At 50.3% G+C, this 22,178-nt stretch overlaps 1 protein-coding gene across 1 annotated transcript in view; it reads right to left on the reverse strand.

Moving 5' to 3' along the window:
* Positions 1-20,602, reverse strand: part of PSMC3 (proteasome 26S subunit, ATPase 3) — a 94,470-nt gene extending 73,868 nt beyond the window's left edge. Inside the window, exon 1 of the mRNA XM_086959729.1 lies at positions 20,235-20,602. Coding sequence (XP_086815855.1) covers positions 20,235-20,261 — 27 coding nt within the window. The 5' untranslated portion in view covers positions 20,262-20,602. The remainder of the gene's footprint in view (positions 1-20,234) is intronic.
* Positions 20,603-22,178: the final 1,576 nt, after the last annotated feature.

The raw sequence follows: 22,178 nt of genomic DNA on the forward strand, positions 1-22,178 counted from the left end.
TACATTGTACTTCTAAAAATGTTCTGATCTGTGCAATGCAACTGGTGCTATGTGAAGTGCTCTGTTACCCGATACAGAGTCAAGTTTGCGCTATATAAAACTCAGTAAAAAAAAACAAAAAAAAAAAACTATGTAGAAATGCTGCTGGCTTTTTTTTTTTCTGTAAAATTATGAATATGTAAATGTGGTTAGTGCAGATCCTGAGTTGCTGAATGTTTGCACAGAACGAACATCCTATTTGCGTTCTTTATATCTGTGTTCGAAATGTCGCTCGGGCTGCTTGTCTTGGGAGGGAGGCTGCATCTGTTATGACAGGTAATAATTGGAATTCCTGCAGCTTGCATTGCTTTTGCCAGGGTCAGATGATTGGCAATTATCAAGGAGCAGCTGGACTGCGCACCTGTCTCACGTTATTGAATGCAGCGCTAATCTTCCTGGCAAAGGACAGCGACCCTGTCGCTCATAACGAGAGACGGCACCCAAGACTATATTTGAATTTAGAGGAAGACACAACGCCTACCTGAGAGAATATTTTAATTTAGAGGAAGAGTTAAGGCGGACCTGACAGAATATTTGAATTTAGAGGAAGATAGAATGCGTACATGAGAGAATATTTACATGTATAGGGAGGCTGAGGACACAACGTGTGCGGCAAACCTGCGACATGGCGGGAAGGGGGCGGAGCGGGGGAGAGGGTGTGTGTGTTGTTAGGAGGGCATTGCGTGACTGGGCAGGCGGGCCGGAGGTGGGCTTCTGTGTGTTAGGAGGGCATTGCTGTGGGGAGGGGGGAGGAGAAATGCGACATGGCGGGGAGGGGGCGGAGCGGGGGAGAGGGTGTGTGTGTTAGGAGGGCATTGCTGTGGGGAGGGGGGAGGAGAAATGCGACATGGCGGGGAGGGGGCGGAGCGGGGGAGAGGGTGTTAAGCAGCAGGGTACAGACGGCTGAGGGAACAGACGGCGGGCAGGGGAGGGGACGGAGCGGGGAGGGGGTGTGAAAGCAGCAGGGGCCTGGAGTGCGGCTGAGGGAACTGATGTGCACGCGCTTTTAAGCTCAATGCGCATGCGCATTGAGCTTAAAAGTCACGGGCACTGCAAGGAATCGCCACGATTCCTTGCAAGTTGGGGAAAGAGTGGATAAGTCCCAATACTCTCGCTTGCTCGATGCGCATGCGCATCGACAGGCGAGACCTAAAAATACGTTTAAAAAAAAAAAATAATAATAAATAAAAAAAAGTAGTCCCTTGCAACTAGCGCCGGCCGCGACGTCTGCGTCATGACATCGGGAGCACGGGGAGGAGCAGCGTGGAAGCAACAGGAAGAGCGGCGCTGGAGAATGCAGGAGGAGCGAGGCTGCCTACAACGCAGTAGGACTCCGGAGCAAGCAGGAGCTCAGGCAGCGCGTGATGCAGTCTCGCACGAAGAAGGAAAGGTAAGTTCTTCGTCACCCCACCCCCCCCCCAACCCCCCTGTGGTATCCTGCTTTGGATGCCATGTGAGAAATCATTAGTAACGAAGGTGCAGGCGAAATCAAAGTTTAACATTCTTCCAGTAGGTGGCAGTAAGTATCCAATCATGCCGGTAGCAATGTTACAAGTCATAATTCACTGACTCAGTTGACGGTACTGCTTTTATGAAATGTGTGACGCAAGGCAGTAAAACGGCCAGACAAACCATTCGCAGCACATGTGAACAGCAGGGCACACAGGCGGAACCTCGCACATTTCAAATGTAGGTGACAGTAACTGGAACACATCACAAGTGTGCAAGCGGGGAGGGAGTTGTACACACAGATATAAGAAAGTAATTGCCACACTTCACTTGTGTGCAAGCAGGAACGATGGAACAAAACCAGGCAGCATCAGTCTCTGCGTTCATGAACTGTCACATCCTGGTTGTCAGGTATTTCAAATAGGGACATGGTCTGAGCCGCTCTGCTGGTGGGTGAAAGACGACGAGGCTGAAAGATAACACTCCACTCGGGGCAATGTAGGAGCGTTAGGGGGTCGGGAGGGGGCCAAGGCGGGCGGTTGGCCCTAAAGCCTCATTACCCCCAGGCAACGCTGGGGCGGGCTGCTAGTTCAGAAATAAATTGAAAAACTAGGGATTCAGAGAAGCATTCTATATAGCATCCACCTAAGCAAGGAGAGCAACCGTACGAAGCCAGCTTTAATGACAGATGGTTCCATACCCCATTCTTCTTGTTCATAATGTGTTTTTCTCTTAATGCTCTGAAGTCTTTAACACAACCTTATATAAAACTTCAAAATAAGTAAATTTTCCCAACTGCTACTCAACCACTCACACTTTTACTCCCAAGTCTGAGCCTCACAAACAACAATTTGGATGTAAATGTGAATCATGTAACAGATGTAAAAGATAATGAACTGTGTAAAAACCCTTAGATGTAAAGCCAGAGAGAATTGAACACAGGCGTGGACAGCTGCTCATAGAAACGGAGCATCAGCAGCAGCTCCACTTCTACAAGGCTGGTACTGACATCCTCCAGCTCCTCCGGGCTCAATGCAACGCCCCCTGGTACCATAAAGCTCCTGTGATGTAGCCGCTTCCTACAAGCCACTGACCATCACAATCTTTACTTATTACAAGGGGTTCAAAGAGTAAAATTTGCTTGACACCTGAGAGGGTTGAAAGTGGTGGGGAACTAAAGCGCTGGACAGTAGGCCTCCCACAGTGCCTCTGCGCTGGCAGCGGGACAGGAGCAACAACTGAAGGACAAACTTGAAACAGATACACAGCTGTGCTCTCGCAACTACAGATAGGTATCACAAAAATTAGTACAATGACCAATGTAATACAATGAACAGAAGCAGATTCTTGAGTGTTTCTCTTGTCACAGCAAGATGACGGTTTATTGTGTCCAGACTTGAAGAACAATCATAGTAAGCCGACACGTGTTTCGTCGTGTACAGTTGAGTCAACACGACTCTTCAGGGCTTACACTCAACTCCAAACATTTGGGTTGAGAATGGTCTGGAACTTGTAGTGGCTTTCTATGTCGGTAAGTCAGAGAGAGACACTGAGTATTAGGGTTCAAATTTGCTAGTGAGTAGTAAATAGTATATCCAGTTGGGTCACGAGCAAGCGATAACTTTCGCTGCTGTATTCCACCCTGTTAGGTGGATCAAGTCTTCAAGGTTTAGCGCACTGAGTATTAGGGTTCACATCTGCTAGTGAGTAGGCAAAGTATATCCAGTTAGGTCACGAGCATGCGATAACTTTCGCTGCTATAATAATAAACCGTCATCTTGCTGTGACAAGATAAACACTCAAGAATCTGCTTCTGTTCATTGTATTACATTGGTCATTGTACTAATTTTTGTGATACCTATCTGTAGTTGCGAGAGCACAGCTGTGTAATTGTTATGAAGTCGTAGACTTTTTTTAGACGGTTATGGGTGTTTTCCGCCTGCTCTTCTCGCACTACCCATTGACAGTTTACACCACACACTGTAACGTAGAAACTGAGGCAGTGCGCCCGCAGTATCTGAATTTTTCTAAAAACCCCTGTACAGTTTACAAACTTGAAACAGAGTTAGTCATCCTATGTGCTGACGGGGGTCCGGTGGTAAGCTGCAGGTGTCCAGGGCAAATGGCGACCTGTATGGGCAAATAAGAAGAGGGCCATGGAGAACCAGAGACCAGCTATAGAATGCAAGGGTTCAGGTATCGGGAGGTGAGTGTTGCTGTAACCTGCTGGGACTCTACAGGGAGTCGCGGAGAGCTGCAGGGCTCTAGAGACCAACTACAAGGTTATGTAGATCAGCTGCAGTAGTCCAGGGATGACACTGCTTTGGCTTGAGGACAAAATACCAGTGTGGCCCAGACTACCACTTTCTATGGCTAGGAAATTAATCCTTACTAAAATGACTATCCTCCCTAAATTCTTCTACTTGTTTGTCCACGTTTTCGGCCCCCATTGCCAAGAACATTTTTTCGGATCTGCTTCAACCTCATCAGCCTTGCAAGGTCGGCCAAAAGACCTAGACTCTCCTCGGAAGTACTCTACCTCTCCTTTGCTTGGAGAGGGCACTGTGCTCCCAACTTAGAATTATACAACTATTGGGTCAAGGCACAATTTGTACATTTCTGGTACCACCCCACACCACTCCAACCACATGTTGCTATTGAGGCAGATGTTGCGCCCTGCCCTTTTAGCACTATGCAGCAGAGCTTTAAGAACCGAACGCAACAGAGGTTGTTGGGACACATCCCGAGGAGTGTCTGAGAGGTAGGTGAACATCCTATCAAGGGGTAGGCGGGTGGCCAAGAGTCCTGTGGTGAAAAAGGCTCAACTCACAGCCCGGGAGACAGGTGCGAGGTCTGAAAAAGCTAGTTCACACAGAGCTTGGGTGTCTCTAAGGAAAGTGGGTTTCCACCTGGTCGCCAGCGAGCAAAGTTGTGTGTAAGCTCCAAGTACCGGGAAGTGGGGGGTCGCACAGTATAGTCTCACCACGTTATCCATCTGGATCAGTAATTGTCAATGAGGTGGCCGCCAGTGCCCCCGCCCCCCCCCCCTTTCACCCACCTCCAGAGGTGCTACCAGCAAAGGAGGCTCAGGCATGTCATCGGTAGAAGTTGACGGCCTGTTTGGGATCAGTTAGGATGTGGGGCTTGCCATGCAGTAGGATTTTCAGTCTGGCAGGGTATAGTAGAGCATATTTGATTCCAGTTTTCATGAGCTCTCTCTAGGCAAGGAGGAACTCTGTTGCACAGCCTTAAGAGTGTTTGTAAAGTCTTGTCCTCCATTTCGTCTACAGTGGTGGATTTGAGGTTATTGTGATAATATTGCACCTATGGAATGCTTCCAAATCTTCATTCTTATCCCTGATCACCGAAAGTACCTCTTTTCACCTGCTATAGAAGTTCGCTGTGGGAGGTCACACAGTTTTTCTTCCAGACGGACAGTTCTCCAGCTGGCCTAAGCAATCGTCGCGTTTATCAATCCTTTCATATGTTCAAGCCGGGCAGAGAGTCAATCATGGAATAAATGGTGCTACGGATGTTTTTCATATCAGTAAGGAGGAGGCAAGAGAGGAACAGGTCGAGGAGCACCCCAGCTCCACCGCGCCAACAGAATCGGCGTATAACCCGCGCTCCTCTCCACCGAGACAGCAGCGGAGACAGCCCGAAAACCGGGGCCGAACACCTCTCCCCTACAGCGGCCCCACCCGCATACCACCGCCACACTCTGCCGGGAACTGACGAAGAAATTTTCAAAAACGAAATAAACGCTAACTCTGCCCAAACAGTGACCCCCACTTAAGGGGAAGATCGTCCGCGCAGGAGGGAACAATCTCGGGAGCGAACACCGACAAGCTAATGGTGGAGAACAAAATGGCGACCGCAAACAGAAGCCCGTATTGAGGATCTGGCCCGAATCTAGGAAAACCCAGTAAGCCCAGCATCGACCTTACCCCACGATTAACAGGCTGTTCCTCCGAACCAACGGTGACCCCCAGTGCACCTCCGTCGAGCATCGCTGGTGTGCAAATAAGCGGAGGGGGGGGCGGCCACCTGCACGGATTCCACACGATTAAGCAGACACGTGCAATTGACATACAGGATCGCAGGTCGTGCGGAGCCCCTTAGAACTCGGACCACTCCCCTGGGCACCGCTCACAACCAACACCGAAGCGCGAGTGGGGGGAAGAAGGAGACAAAACAGACGAGTGCAAAGAGTGAAGAGTGGGTAACTGGAAGAGCAAGACCCAACATACAACGCCACAAGTCACCCCTGGGCAGCCCGCAACCTAGCAAAGAGTGCCTAATAAGGCTCCTAAACGGAGGGGCGAAGCCGGCTACTGAAAGGACATCAACCTGTATCGGGGGGAGCAAGAACTACGCTGAGTGTACCGAAGGGGTAAGGAGAAGTACAGAACAGATCCACAGCCTTCCCGACCCAAACCTACAACGTGGGGGCATAGTGGCAACTAGCCTCAAGGGAAATAAAGTCCATCAACCCAGGCAGCATGTGGAAAAAGGTACCTACACCACTACACCCCTGTCTCAGGCGGCGAGAACACAGTAAGAAACATGGTAGACAGGGAATCCAGACTACAGTCGCAGCTACAGAAGAAGAGCAAGGGTGAACCACAGATATCAGACTCCCTAGTCAAGCAGAAGCCAGACATAAACAGCACGCTTGACACCATACTAAAGAAACTGGCAGAGGTGCACGACCTAGTGAAGTCTACAAAACTCACCACAGAATCTATACAACTGGAACTAGCTGCAGTCAGGGCCGATCTGAACACAGTAATCACCATACTCGAAACGGCGGAACAAAGCATCAGTGACATGGAAGACTTAACTCAACGCACAAAAAAAGAGTTGAAAGAACTAAACAGACTCCTTGCAAAGACTGACGGCTGAGATGGAAGACAAGAGCCGCAGGGGAAACATTTGGATGCTGGGAATCCCGGAAGGGGCCGAGGAATAGGCAGGATCGTATATCAGATTCCTGGAGGATCTTATCCCGAAGGTCACAAACCTAAACTTCGACCACCAATTCGAACTGGATAAAGCCTTCAGAGTTCCAGCATCAAGACAACTCACAACAAAATTCACCAGACCCATTATCTGCAGGCCTCTGAGAGTTCAACACACGGAGATTTTCAGCTATGCCAGAAAGAACCACCAAATCATTTGGAAAGGGCAAAAAATCATACTGACACAAGACTACTCAAAGACCACAGTAGACACCATGAGAGGATTTCTCGCACAACGCCAACTGCTCAAAAATAGAGATATCCAATTCACCTTTTTCGTGCCCGCCAAAATTAAAATAACTGACGGGGGCAGAAGCTGCTTCTTAACGGATCCACAGGAGCTACACCAACACCTAAAAGGGTTTCCTACCCTAGAGATGGACCTGTCAACGCAGGGCACCGCCAAAAGAGGCACATCTCCTGACCTACAGTGAGTGAGGTCTTTACCGAAAGCGATCTATACCGCCGCAAAACTTGCAACCTAGCCCTACCTCGTCGGCACGACACTACATCCAAAGTAACCAAATAACCAGATCTACCTCAAAGAAGAAATAGTGAACCGCACCTACCTCAAAAAAGACAAATTGAACCGTGGACGCCAACTTTGAACAACCTTCGACCCAACCTAACAATCACATAAATCAATCGTCCCACCAGAAGTCTACCAAGGGAGGAGAGTAAGTCAAGCAACTACTGCCCGATACGTCGATGGGACAAAACCTCAAAACGCACAGAGTAACCTTAACCAAGTACTATAATAAACTCTTATGTAGCTGTTTACACCCGGGGCTGTCACCTCAATAAGAGAGGCAGGCGGTCATCTGTTGGTAGGCAGCGTCGTAACCTGACAATGTATACAAAAAACAGTGTGAAAATTCCTACTGCATGTACTCGCAGCAGACTTAGCTCCGGGAGGCGCAATGGCGATCCTGCAGTCGCACCTTCCACAATCTAGTTGTTGGAGGGGGAGGGGAGGGAGATGGGGGAGGAGGGAGTGGGAGGGAGGAAGGAGTGGGAGGGAGGAAGGAGTGGGAGGGAGGAAGGAGTGGGAGGGAGGAAGGAGTGGGAGGGAGGGGGGGCAAGGAGGGGGGAGGAATGGTAGGACTCTTCTATAATCTTTTCTTTTCATCTTCTTGGCTTTACTTATTCAAACTAAACTACCTAAGGAAGCAGGCAGTAGAACAATGCGACATTTCCGTGAGGGTCGGGCACAGAAAACAGACAATCCACCACCTAGACAATGGCTAGCAACAACTGTCGCGCTCGTGACAGACCTCAAAATAACCTCACTAAACGTTAAGGGCCTGAACCACCCCATCAAGCGCAGGAAAATAGTAGACTACCTAGCCAAATCCAAGAGTGACATAGTTCTACTACAGGAAGCAAAGCTCGATGAAGAGAGCTACAAACTAGTTAGGGCAAAGTGGATAGCACAATCAGTGTGCTCCCCGGCGACCAGAAAGAGAGGAGGCGTCATGACGCTCATCCCAAAAACTCCAAACTCTCAATAAAGTCACACACACACACACGACGAAGAAGGTAGGCTACTGATAACCAGCATCTCAAGAGGGAGTGACCAGCTGCACGTGGCAAACCTGTATGGCCCAAACGCTGATCTCCGCTTCTGGAAAGAAGTAGCAGACTCCCTAGCCAAAGTTCCACAAAACGAACTACTGATAGTAGCAGGAGACATCAACATGACTTTAGATCCACTGTTAAGACAGACAATCCCTGTGCCAATACCATCCCAACAACTCCCATGGTGCCCTCCATAACATGTGCACGAAATTCAACCTCAAAGATGCATGGCGACTACTGCACCCAAACACGAGGGACTACACCTCCTATTCAAACCCACACAAGTCACACACAAGAATAGACTTCATCCTAATATCAAGGGATCACATGTACATAATAGAAGAGGCACTAATAGAACCAAGGCTAGTTTCAGACCATTCTGCAATCAGCCTGAAACTGGCTGGCACTCAACGAGACAAAGCCCCGTAAATGGAGGTTCAGAACTAGCACCACCACAGACCCGGGCCACAGAAAAGAGATTACAGACGCCATATCAGGGGAAAGCTAATTGACATATCGGCCAGACTACATAAGAAGGCGAACTTAAGGCTAACGGAACTGGAAGCAGAAATAAAAAAAACTAGAACTTGAGTTCATAAGAGACAACCGAGATAACTCGACCCTCCACAGACTAACGACCACCGAATACGAGTACAATCAACAGGGCTCGAGAAATCTGAAAAATGGCACTAGTCCTGCAGGTCTAGTACTTTTAAAAAACTCCTCGACCTAACAGTAACCTACTTGACCTCCGTCTCTGAAAGCGGAGCAAATGTGACAAGATAACAAGATTTAAAGGCATCTTTATTGCTCATTTGCTTTGTGAGCAATAAAAAGGCCTTTAAATCTTGTCACATTTGCTCCGTTTTCAAAGACAGAGGGCAAAAGTTAGTATGTTTTCCTACTCGCCAGAAAGGGCGAGTAGGACCTAAAAATAGCTCAACCTCATAAAATTTACCTCGCAAATGCGAGCGGTCGGGTGGATTTGTCGAGCTCTGAATCAAATCAATAGTGAATGGGCTGGCCTCTGGTTCAACAGATGCAAAGCACTAAACCTGTATGAAGCGAATAGAGCACGTAAACTCCTGGCATCATACCTGAAATATAAAAACAACCAGAGGGCAATCACATCGATCACCGACACGGATAACAAAACATACACCAAACACAAAGATATCCTCAGAATCTTCAGACAATTTTACTCAGACCTTTACAGGAATGACAAGCAGTTAGACAAAGATGAATGCCAAAAATATCTAGAAAGATTAGATTTACCAAAACTCGATAGCACGGACAGCACGAATTTGGGACTAGACATCAATGCTACAGAGACAGACATGACAGTCAGGTCCCTAAAAAAGAACAAAGCCCCCGGTCCAGATGGATACATGGCAGACTTTTACAAATCCTTCCTCCCACAACTCACCCCACTCATGAAAAGTCTTTAACCATGCAGCTCACTCAGGGAGAATACCAGCATCCGACAGGAGCTACCATAACAGTGATACTCAAAGAAGACAAGGATCACCAACTACCGAAAAACTATAGGCCAATCTCCCTCATTAATATTGACTGCAAAATCTATGCAAAGGTACTAGCAGCAAGATTGAACAAGATACTGCCCAAATTGATTAGCAACACAGGTGGGCTTTATGAAAGGCAGAATGGCCAGCGACAACACACGCCACCTATCCCATGCTTTAGAACAACCCTCGAAGAGCCCCCTCCAAGCGGTTACCATTGCACTAGACGCGGAGAAGGCCTTTGGTAAAGTTTCATGGGCTTTCCTAGAACAATGCATGAAAAACTCTAACCTAGGGGAAGGATACATAAAGATGACAATGGTCCTGTATCAGGCACCAACTGCATGCATCACAATAAATGGGGGCCTGTCGGAACCTCTTAACCTTCAACAAGGAACGAGACAGGGCTACCCGCTGTTGCCCGCGCTCTTCCTCTTTGCCCTAGAGCCCTTAATTCAAGATATTTAAAAAATGAGAAAATAAAGGGAATATATATCGGGCAGACTACGGTAAAAGTAGCAGCCTACGCAGACGATATACTAATAATGACACAGCAACCAAAGACGTTGATAGAAGCCCTCATGACCACAATCAACGAATATGCTGCGTTTTCAGGGTACAAACTTAACGATAAGTCAGAATGCAAGCCACTAAACATCCACTGCAATAAAGAGGTCCTGGGAACATCAGGAATCAAGTGGCAGACAGGCAACATCAAATACCTGGGTATTTACTTTAGTACCGACCTGTTCTCCACCCTTAGACACAACGAGAAGCTCACACTAGACAAAATCCGAAAGCAACTTGGAGGCATGGTCCCCAAAATTCATGACATGGTGGGGGCGAATTGAAACAATAAAAATGATGATCACCCCCCCCCTAGTAAACTACCTACCTTACAAGCATGCTCCCAATATTCCCATCAGACAACTTCCACCAAAAACTAGATAAAATGTGCACCAGATTTCTGTAGCGTGACAAAAAGGCTAGCTAGGATAAGCCTGAAGAAACTAAGAAGACTCAAAAATCAGGGGGGGACATTGGGGGGAGTAAATCTTGCTGACTACAAAACATTTCAACTGGCATTCCTAGCCAAGCAGGGCACACAATGGATAGGGCAAGCGGCAGATTACACACCGGTTTGGCTTCAGCTAGAAAGAGCTATACTAAAGAAACTCAATCCACTTGCCCTGCTCACTGCCAACACGCACCCCCTCGCAGGCAACACAATAATGAAAAACACTAAGAAAGCACTTCTGAAGCTAGACAAAAAGTTGGAGTTTAGCATCAAGGGCTCTAAAGCTGAATCCCTATGGGTAAATAGCACTATAAAATACAAAGGGCATCTCACACCCATACCAGCTGGAAGCAGACTTCACACCATTGACTTACGCCAGCCTAAAAACCTCCCACCAACTCAAAGACGCAGACCTCTACAGGTTCCTAAAGATCAAAACAGCCTTGACAAAATCCAGAATATCAAACTCAAAGCCATCAATATTCCAATATGTAGCTAACAAATAGATTAGGGCATCAGGTCTCACGTCTATATAAAACCCTCACCAGGCAAAAATCAAATATCAACGAAAAAACGAGAAATACTGGAAAGACACATACACCCACCATTGGCCAACCGGGAGTGGAACACTATGGTCATCAGCCACACGTGCTAAGTTCACCACAATCCTGGCGCAGACCAAACTATGGCTCTTACATTAAACATTCTGGACCCCAGAACGCCTACATAAACAAGGACTCAGGGCCAACCCACATGCTGGAATTGCAACGCTGCTAAATGTGACCTAGAGCACCTGATTTGCCTGTGCATGACTCAAGGAGTACTGGGGGAGTGTTTTTGACTTTATAGACAAGGTGTTCAAATGTAATATTATATGAGAAGACTTGCAATGTCAGTGTCCCCGATCCAAAGTGAGTCTAACGCAGGAACAGACCAGGCCGACCAATTAAGATTAGGGCTCTCAGTTTTAAGGTTTTTTTTATATTTCCGTCTGTATTGATCCATATTTATTTTTTGCTAATTTTATCTGTATTTATCCATATTTATTTTGAGTTTTGTGGAAAAATTAAGCTAAAAATTGTATATTTCCACTTTTATTTAACTAATAAATATGCACTCATGATTGAATGCATGCCAGAATTTAGTGATATGAAAGCCTCAGAAGATAGATCAATGCGTTTATATGAAAATATGATCATTTCAGTATCAACCATGTGCATATCTACTGGTGTTAAAGCCTCTATACTAAAATTCCTTTCTTTTTTTACCCCCTCACCTATCAATTCACACAGCTATTTATTGGGCTGGCAGACAGTATTAAGATTTACTCAAATAGCAACCCAATTTCCGTGTTTATCCACATTTTAAAAAAAAATAGACAAGAAAATAAATGTTTTCTGTCTATATTTATCTGTAAAAATCAGTAAAAAAAGGGAAAACAGGGAGCCTTAATTATGATAGGGTCGCTTTTCCCCAGGGAAGGGGGACCGCGGAGAGTCGTTTGAGCACCTATGTAGAGTCCGGGCAACCCCAGCGCCTCACCGTCCAGGTTGTGTGGCTAATCCTAGACGCGTCTCTTGTGGCACAAGGCTGCAAGCCAGGCATCAATGCCTGAGCACTGGTCAAAGGATAGAATGGCCACGGCTGCTGTGCCACAGAAAGTCTCACTGGTCCCACAGCGGTACCCCCCAGAGGCCACGATGGCGGATCAGGCTTTTCCAACACAGATTAATGTCAGACTCCGTTCTAGGTCGGCAGTGCCTCACAGAGGTGCGGCCATCTTCCAGCTGGGCTGTCTGGCGCCCAGCAAAGATTTTTTGATTAGGAACAAAGATTTGAAAGTTTGACCGTGGTTTCTTAGGACGCTAGTTGAAGTGATTCTGCAATTTCTCAAAGACTACATCTATAACATAACATTTAACATATAGTAGACTGATTAGTCACTGCTTTCTGTTGGAGTATTCGATTACAAGAGCATTTAAACAAGAAAGCCAATGTGTTTTACAACACAGCATGTTGAAAGCAAACTAGAAACATGATAAATCTTGTGAAGCAGCCCAATGTTGTGGGACACTATAAGCCAGTTCTGACTGACAAAAAAACTTCAGGTTCTAGAATTGTTAGTGTCACTTTTACCATTACTGCGAGGCGAATTAGCAGATACTTGGTCCTCGGAGTATTCCAACAAGTAACTGTTATTGAGCATAGGATATTAGCCCTTCTAGGACAAAGTGAAAAATGGAGACAGAAAATGAAGAGTCAGAAGGGTGCAATGAGAGGTGCGAGATAAACAAGGAGGGTAGAACAGAGACAACAAGCATTTACAATGCAATGGTTTTGCCTTTGTTAAAGTTAGAGCTATTGGCATTGCTCTTGACATTTTCATTTATGTTTTTTTTTAACATAAATAAATGGCATTGTCATTTACAATGCCACTAGCTTTATCTCTCGCAAATGACACACAAACACACACAGAGCCCCCCCCCACACACACCCACACAGAGCCCCACACACACAGCCACACAGAGCCCCCCCCACACACAGCCACACAAAGCTTCCCACACACACAGCCACACAAAGCTTCCCACAACAGCCACACAAAGCTTCCCACACACACAGCCACACAAAGCTTCCCACACACAGCCACACAAAGCTTCCCACACACACAGCCACACAGAGCCCTCCACACACACCCACACAGAGCCTTCCACACACACCCACACAGCACAAGCAGGCAACAGGGGCACAAGCAGGCAACAGGGGCACACGGAGGCACAAGCAGGCAACAGGGGCACACGGAGGCACAAGCAGGCAACAGGGGCACACAGAGGCACAAGCAGGCAACAGGGGCACACAGAGGCACAAGCAGGCAACAGGGGCACACAGAGGCACAAGCAGGCAACAGGGGCACACGGAGGCACAAGCAGGCAACAGGGGCACACAGAGGCACAAGCAGGCAACAGCGGCACAAGCAGGCAAGAGGGACACACGGAGGCACAAGCAGGCAACAGGGGCACACGGAGGCACAAGCAGGCAACAGGGGCACTTACGGAGGCACAAGCAGGCAACAGGGTCACGAAAACTGAGGCACAAGCAGGCAACAGGGGCACGAAAACTGAGGCACAAGCAGGCGACAGGGGCACAAAAACGGAGGCACAAGCAGGCAACAGGGGCACACGGAGGCACAAGCAGGCAACAGGGGCACACCGAGGCACAAGCAGGCAACAGGGTCATGAAAACAAGTACAAGCAGGCAAAAGGGTCACAAGCAGGAATTGTAATTTAGACGGGGCTTAAGTGGAGAACGGTCAGTAGGGAAGTAGTGCGGCTGGTGCAGTGGTACCAGGCCGAAAGGTGAGAGGGGCTGTCTGCACCCCAGTTTGGACAGTTTCCACTACCTAACAGGGATTGGTGGGAGGGGGGCGTACTTCTTGCTTGCTTTAGGGCTGTTACTTCGAGGACGCAGTGCACGCTCCTGCCTGCTGCCGCCGAGACACGACAACAGGCAGGGAGAGGACAGGCTGGGAGAGGGCAGGGAGGGGACAGGCTGGGAGGGGACAGGCTGGGAGAGGGCAGGCTGGGAGAGGGCAGGGAGGGGACAGGCTGGGAGAGGGCAGGCTGGGAGAGGGCAGGGAGGGGACAGGCTGGGAGAGGGCAGGTTGGGAGAGGGCAGGTTGGAAGTGGACAGGATGGGAGAGGAAAGGCTGGGAAAGGGCATGGAGGGGACAGGCTGGGAAAGGGCAGGCTGGAAGTGGACAGGCTGGGAAACGGCATTTCGGTTTTCTTGTGAAATCAGTCAGACTTCGGGAAACCTCGATGCCATTATAAGACCATGAAACACGGCTACCCCAAGGATACTTCCGTTTTCAACCACAGGCCCCGTTTGATGTAACAGTCACTACGCTAAGTGCATCCTGTTTTAAATTGGTTTCTTTTTCCATGTCTATCTGCACTCCCTGTTGGCCAATTAAAAGCCTACACCTCATGTTCACCATGCTACAGGATTCACATAGTAAGAAAAAGTATGAAAGGGGGCGACTTTAGTGAGAAAGCACGCGTTTCCCCCTGGGTTGCAGAGCCACATCTTCTGAAATAAGAATTCAAAGTCCTCTCTCTGCATATCTAGACATCTGCTTCCCCCTCCAATCATCTCACTGACAACCACACCTGACCAGTCAATCATTCGAGCTGTGGACTCCGCTTCAGCACTGATGGGCTTAACTTCTGCCCCTCCCCAATTGCAATATCTTGACGCTTTGCGAGGCAGTGCAGCTCGCTTGTGCCAGACCCCAGCACATATATGATGGTATGACGCCAGCCTATGTACACAGATGTGTAAATAATAATCACATTATAAGTAATAAGGGTGTGTGTGGGTGTGTATATATATATATCGTCCCCTCCTTCCCAGTCCATGAAAAGGGCTCCCGTGCTTGCTCCGGGGCAGCCCCAGGGTCTCTGCATGTTACTGGTCCCGTGTAGCCGAGGCCCAGGAAGAAAAGACACCGCTCAAGGTCAGCGGCTGAGGTTGAAACCTCTGGCAAGCAGCGCTTCCAGCCCCCGCCCTCCCCCCTCACACACACCCACCCCCATGAAGGATTCCTATCGACATAGTACTGCTACGTGGGATGGAAAGATCCGTTTTATTTTTTTATTTTTATTTGTGCGTTTTTATATAGCGCGGACTTTACCCGAAGGTGTCAGAGCGCTTCACAATAGGAACAGAACTGATACATGAGAACATTACAAGTGAACAAAATATAAAAGCAAACGTTACATTAAATGAAGCACAAATGACAATCGTGAGCCAACAAAATACAAAAGCTCTTCAAATGTTAAGAAAGCTTCAGCACAACCGCTAAACAACCGAACGGGACGCGGTACAAGGTGCCGGGACACACAGAGCACAAACACACACACCCTAGTGGCCTGAGCCACCCTCACAAGTGCTGCTGTGTGCAAGTGTGAAATAGGAAGTGGCGACAGGGCCCTGTGGCAGCAGGTGGGCGTGGAGAGTGCAACCCATGGCGCGCAACACAGTAAGTGAGTGCACACAGGCCCCTCACACGGTACACGTCAATAGATTGCATCCCAGGTTGTGCAACGATTTCCAAATATGACGCTGAACACAGATATTGAAATGCCTTATAGTGCCCTGCCCCCCACAAGATGCAGAACCAGGCCTGGTGTGCAAATCACAAACAACCACCATACGTTGTGCACGAGAGACACCAGCACACTGCATACACGCAGGTCTCCCCCCAAACATAGAACACCAGAGGTCTTTCCACGCAGAAATGGTGTGATACGCAACACCCCGTTACTCGCACACTAGGCTAGGGACACAACGTCCTGCTCTCAGGCAAACAGCTTCCAAACAAGACTCAGGGGCAAACGAGGACAGCCGAGGCCCACTTATCAACCCCTGTCTGGGCAGGTTCTCCCCCCCGTCAGCCGGCACCAGGGCGGGCCGCGTCCTCGCCAGAACATCCACTTTAACAATCACACCAAACACATAAGTTAGAGGTGGGTTTCACGTGGAGCTGATGGAGGAGCACGACTACGCGCAATTGTGCCACCACCATTACTGTGTGCAACCCAGCCACACGCACACACCACAGCCTCCAAGCATTACAGCCACACGCACACACCACAGCATCCAAGCATTACAGCCACACGCACACACCAAGCCTCCAAACATTACAGCCACACGCACACACCAAGCCTCCAAACATTGCAGCCACACGCACACACCACAGCCTCCAAGCATTACAGCGACACGCACACACCACAGCCTCCAAGCATTACAGCCACACGCACACAGTACAGTGCCCTGTAAACACAATCTGGCCACACACTCGGCAAACACTCCCCACTGCTGAAGAGCAACACGTCCTAGTGCTTGTTTTTGCGTATTTTTCTGGGCAGCTGGTATTTTTTTTTTGGCACAGGGATGGCACAGACCCTGCCAGGAGGGCTCCTTCACGGAGGGTTTTTACATGCAGAAGAGATTACTACCAGGCACGTTTTTGTTGTTTCAATTCCCCCTCCATGTGCCTCACTGCCAGAAATCGGGTATATAAAATGACACTGAGTGGCTTGATTAAAGGTTATTGGACGAGGACGGAAAGGAGCTCCACAAAAGGCTTACACACCCTCAATTTATTAGCCACAAGCTTGATTAGACGGAGGGAGGCCTCGCAGATGCGGCCGGGCCGCCTTGAAGGCGGCTGCCGGCGGGCTGACCCGGGAAGCCCCGCGCGGAGCTGATTGCAATTACCCGACGCTTTACACATCGTCTGGCCCGAGACTGGGCTGTCGCAGGACCACCAGACGCTGCTGCGGGCGCTGCAGATGGCACCGGCTGACACACTTGGGGCACATTACACGAGCATCTGCACAGCACATGATGCCGGGCTGTTTCATGATAGCTGGGGCTCCACAGAGTGTGTAAACGAGCCGGCTGTCAAAGGCAGATATATGGGAAGCCTCGTGAAGCCCACACGGCAGGGGAAAAGGAAATGGGAGGGGAATCACGCGCAGGCTGGATCATTTCAAAGAAGCCCAAGAAAAACCACGCTGCAATAAAACTCCCATTACCTTATTAAAATGTCCTTGTTAGAATGAGTTCCCTTTAAAAGCACGCACTGCAAACACACTGCGCTGGTGCTCTGCTGACTTATCCCGCTCGGATTCTGCATCTACTCGAACTGCCTCATACGAGCCTTCTGGCGACTTTTGCTCGGTTGTCATTGTGCATCCAGAGTGGCTTTTAGGATGTGATTCTGCCTCATTAGTGATGTGTTCTGGTCGTACGGTTCGGCTCCCGGTTCTGTGCACGCAGCAGAGAGGCCAAGGACTGGTTGTGCAGGTAGGGGGGCGGGAACGGGGCCGGGGAGACACGGAGAGCGAGGCAGCGGTAGGGGGGCGGGAACTGGGAGCCGAGGCAGCGGTAGGGGGGCGGGAATGGGGCCGGGGAGACACGGAGAGCGAGGCAGCGGTAGGGGGGCGGGAACGGGGTGTATAATTCTGCACATCGCTGATGTAATTATTGTGGGATGAATGCAACTTTGAAATGTGACAATTGTTCGCAATTCCAAAAATACCAAATAAATAATACATTAAAACAAGGAGCTGAGGAGCCGAGGAGAGGTGGGGAGAGGAGGACACCATCTCACTCACCTTCGCTTTTAGTGAGAAGCGACTCAGCATCCAGCCTTTAGCCTCCAGACTCCTGCTGCCTGCCTGCGTGTATTCGGCGGCGGGGGAAGCTCCGTGCTCCGTGTTCCTGCAGCCTGCAACGGGAGAGGACACGGGGGGCGGGAGGGGACACGGGGGGGGGCGGGAGGGGACACGGACGGGAAAGCAGAGGACACGGGGGGCGGGAGGGGACACGGGGGGGGGGGCGGGAGGGGACACGGACGGGAAAGCACTCACGCAAGCAGGAAAGGGTGCCGGCTCAATGCCGGGACAGACTCGGGGGCGTTCCCGGCGTCGCGTGACGTTGGCAAAAGCCAAAGAATGTCGGGAACGCCCCCGTGTCTGGTCCGGCATTGACGGACAGGCCCCTCGTCCAATGGCAAGGCTCCGTTTACGGAGCCAGCCAATCAATGACGAGGGCCGACCCAAAGCCACACACACAACTCAAGAGGTTTTTTTGGCACATGCGCAAAGCGCATGGCCAGTCAAAACCTAAAAAGGAGTGAGAGGGGTGAAAACTGAAAAGAGAGGACAGGAAGATAGGTAGCGAGGAGGTACAAAGTAGAAGCGATGAAACAATGGAGAGAGGAATGAGAGGAAAGAGCTAACCATTGGGAGACAAAAGCTGGGAAGCAAAATGAGGCAGGAGATAACAGAATGGAGTGGATGGTGAATCCAAGAATAGAGTAGAAAGGAGGAGACTGGGGGTTGGAGTTTCCTCTTGAACAAGGAAAGTATGGCGAGTACACTGAAGACGCGATCTCATTTGGCAAGCGGTTCAGGAACCTGATGAAGAGGTGGACGGTAATGTAGTATCCACTGAATATTGGAAAAGTGCTAAACTCGGGAAAATCCAGAAACGCAAATTTCTTCATCATAGGGATTTTACGTCTTGCAATACTAAAGCATCTAATCATAATTATTTGAGAAGTTCTCTTTGCCCAATATAGTCCATCACGGTCTTCATTCTGAAGAACATTTCAGTGAGCTGCTTCTATAGGCAGGTCAGGAGAACTGAAACTGTCGCCTGACAATTTTTAGACTAGGATAATCCACAAAAGGGTTTGCAATATGTGTCTAATTAGAAGGACCTCGGTCACTGAAAGAGTCACACATACAACGCTGAAATGTCACTCGTGCATTCGAAACTTGAAAATGCCACACATCTACAGCAACAAAAGAACACTGGCACTACGTCCCTGGAACCCTTCTAGCACATCCCAGGGTTCCAAGAGCTCATCTCTGCCCCCCCACCCCACCTTCCAGGGATATCCCAGGGCCCCTTCAGAGACATCTCTAAAGCTAACCCGTAGCATACCACCTCCCTCCCAGCACATCTCCAGAGCTCACTCATGCCCCCACCCCCCTCCAGTGACATCCCTGGGCCCCCCTCCAGTGACATCCCTGGGCCCCCCTCCAGTGACATCCCTGGGCCCCCCTCCAGTGACATCCCTGGGCCCCCCTCCAGTGACATCCCTGGGCCCCCTCCAGTGACATCCCGGGGCCCCCCTCCAGTGACATCCCTGGGCCCCCTCCAGTGACCTGGGCCCCCTCCAGTGACATCCCGGGGCCCCCGTCCAGTGACCTGGGCCCCCTCCAGTGACATCCCGGGGCCCCCTCCAGTGACATCCCGGGGCCCCCCTCCAGTGACATCCCGGGGTCCCCCTCCAGTGACATCCCGGGGTCCCCCTCGGGGTCCCCCTCCAGTGACATCCCGGGGTCCCCCTCCAGTGACATCCCTGGGCCCCCTCCAGTGACATCCCTGGGCCCCCTCCAGTGACATCCCTGGGCCCCCTCCAGTGACATCCCGGGGCCCCCTCCAGTGACATCCCGGGGCCCCCTCCAGTGACATCCCGGGGGCCCCCTCCAGTGACATCCCGGGGGCCCCCTCCAGTGACATCCCGGGGCCCCCTCCAGTGACATCCCTGGGGCCCCCTCCAGTGACAACCCTGCCCCCCCCCCGTGACATCCCGGGGCCCCCCTCCAGTGACATCCCGGGGTCCCCTCCAGTGACATCCCGGGGCCCCCCTCCAGTGACATCCCGGGGCCCCCCTCCAGTGACATCCCGGGGTCCCCCTCCAGTGACATCCCGGGGCCCCCTCCAGTGACATCCCGGGGCCCCCCTCCAGTGACATCCCTGGGCCCCCTCCAGTGACATCCCGGGGCCCCCCTCCAGTGACATCCCTGGGCCCCCTCCAGTGACATCCCTGGGGCCCCCTCCAGTGACAACCCTGCCCCCCCCCCCCCCCCCGTGACATCCCGGGGCCCCCCTCCAGTGACAACACTGCCCGCCCCAGCCCCAGTGACATCCCTACCACCACCCCCCCATCTCTCCAGAGCTCCCCATGGGCCCCCGCAGCACACACCCCCATGCCGGTCCCCAGCCCGCGCCCCCTCACCCCCTCACCTCGCTCTCCTCCCACACGGACGTCATGCTGCCGCTGCCGCTGCTCTCTCCGTGTCCGTGCTGCCGGGGCCGGTGCTGCCGCTTCTGTTGCTCGGGCTCGGCTGCGGGTTCCCGGCCGCACTTTCGTCACGGGGCTGGCGGGGACCGAGAGGCTCCGGCCCTCCCGAGACTGCTCTCCGCTCCGCCTGTCACACCCGCCCCTTCCGGTGCTCGACAGCCGCCCCACCGCCGCGCGGACACCGGTCACACGAGCGGCTCCGGGACGAATCTGCGACCGCGAAACCGAAGCTTGGATCACGTGACCTCAAAATCTGCTGAGTGATGGTCGGGGCAGTCCAGCAGCCATGTTTGTGCGGGCGGAACGGAAGGAATTGCGGACAGAAGCCGTAGATCAGGGCACAGACTCCACGGAGGCCGCCATGTTTGATCGGGAAGGAGGAAGCGCGGGCACACGCAGTACTAGGAGCACTGATAGCACAGTGCCCGCCATGTTTATGAGGGTAGATAGAAGCCTACGCAGACCTCCCTAACCAGGGAAGCCGCCATTTTTGTGCGGGAAGAAGAAGCCTCAGTGACCAACGAAGCTACTTTTTATTTATTTATTTATTTATTCATTGATGCATTTTTATAAAGCGCTGTACAATAGATCCAGTTACGTTACATGAGAGAACTGTTGCAGGAATACAACAAACAAAAATAGCATAAACAGACTGTACAAGCAAAAGTAAGAATAAATATGACAAATTTTACAATGACTAAAGAACTTCCTGGCGAACAACATAGCTGCCAAGGTTTCAGATTGCCATGTGGGACATTTTTACAATTTCTGTGAAATTATGAGTGACATTCCAATGACTAAGAGTGACACTTTCTCTCGAGCAAAAATCATGCAATGAAGACTAGGGAAACTCATAAATATCTGAAATGACAGACATTTGAGCAACAAGAAACTCACCCTGCCCCCCAATCACCTGTCCCCGCCTGGGCCCCAGTGCAGAGAGAACAGCGAGAGCTAGCCTGGCTGGTATGTCACGCACTGACCCGTAGTCTGGGAAGACAAACCCAGTTAATCAGGGCGCCCATGATAAGGATGAGGATGCGGAGACAGAGCAGCCCTGCGGCCGGGCCTGAAGATTTACTGTGATTAAATCAGATCTGCAGATGAACCAGGCTCATTCAGAAGGATGATGAGACAGAGCAGCCCTGCCTGTCAACTAAATTGATTGTGTGTGACTAAAATAATTTATCAGAGATCAGACTGTGCGTCCCCCTCCGCGGCGGTACTAACACAAGCACTAATTATTAAACTGTGCATAGCCGCCAAGGTTTCAGATTGCTATGGGACAGATTCATAATTTCAGTGTAATTATGAGTGACATACAGTGACTATGAGTGACACTTTTTTGTGTGCAAAATCAAGCAATGAAGATGAGGGAAACATAAATATCAGAAATTACACAAATCTGAGCAACAAAACACTCTAAGGAAATCTTAAAACTTTTGCACAGCACCAGAAATGGAAGGGCAGCAACTTCACACGAGGGCCTGTAGTGATAAATGAATGCAAACTTGCTATTGAACTAAAAGAGCTTGTGACAAGTGCACACTACAGCTGCAGGGATGGCCTTGCACCCGAGCGGTGATTTACATAGTGAAGCTCTCGGCTCCTTTGGTCAGCTCTGCTCCTTGAAAGTGTTGCAGGGCTGCTTGAGTCATAAATAAATAAATCTGACAGACAGCCTTTCTGTTGTAGTATCTCTTTTCCATGGGTCACGTTAGGGATGCAATAAAAGCCTGTCCTACAAACTGTGACAAACGCACATGACTGGAGGGCTTCACTGGTAAGTGGGAAGTTCAGATCCGTTTGGCCTGCCAATTCTATCCAGATGGGTTAGGGGAGGCTGCAGTTAGAGAAAACATCCTGAGCCCATACCAAAAACTTAA

The sequence above is a fragment of the Lissotriton vulgaris genome, chromosome 2_2 (assembly GCF_964263255.1).
Source record: "Lissotriton vulgaris chromosome 2_2, aLisVul1.2, whole genome shotgun sequence".
NCBI classification, from domain to species: Eukaryota; Metazoa; Chordata; class Amphibia; order Caudata; family Salamandridae; genus Lissotriton; species Lissotriton vulgaris.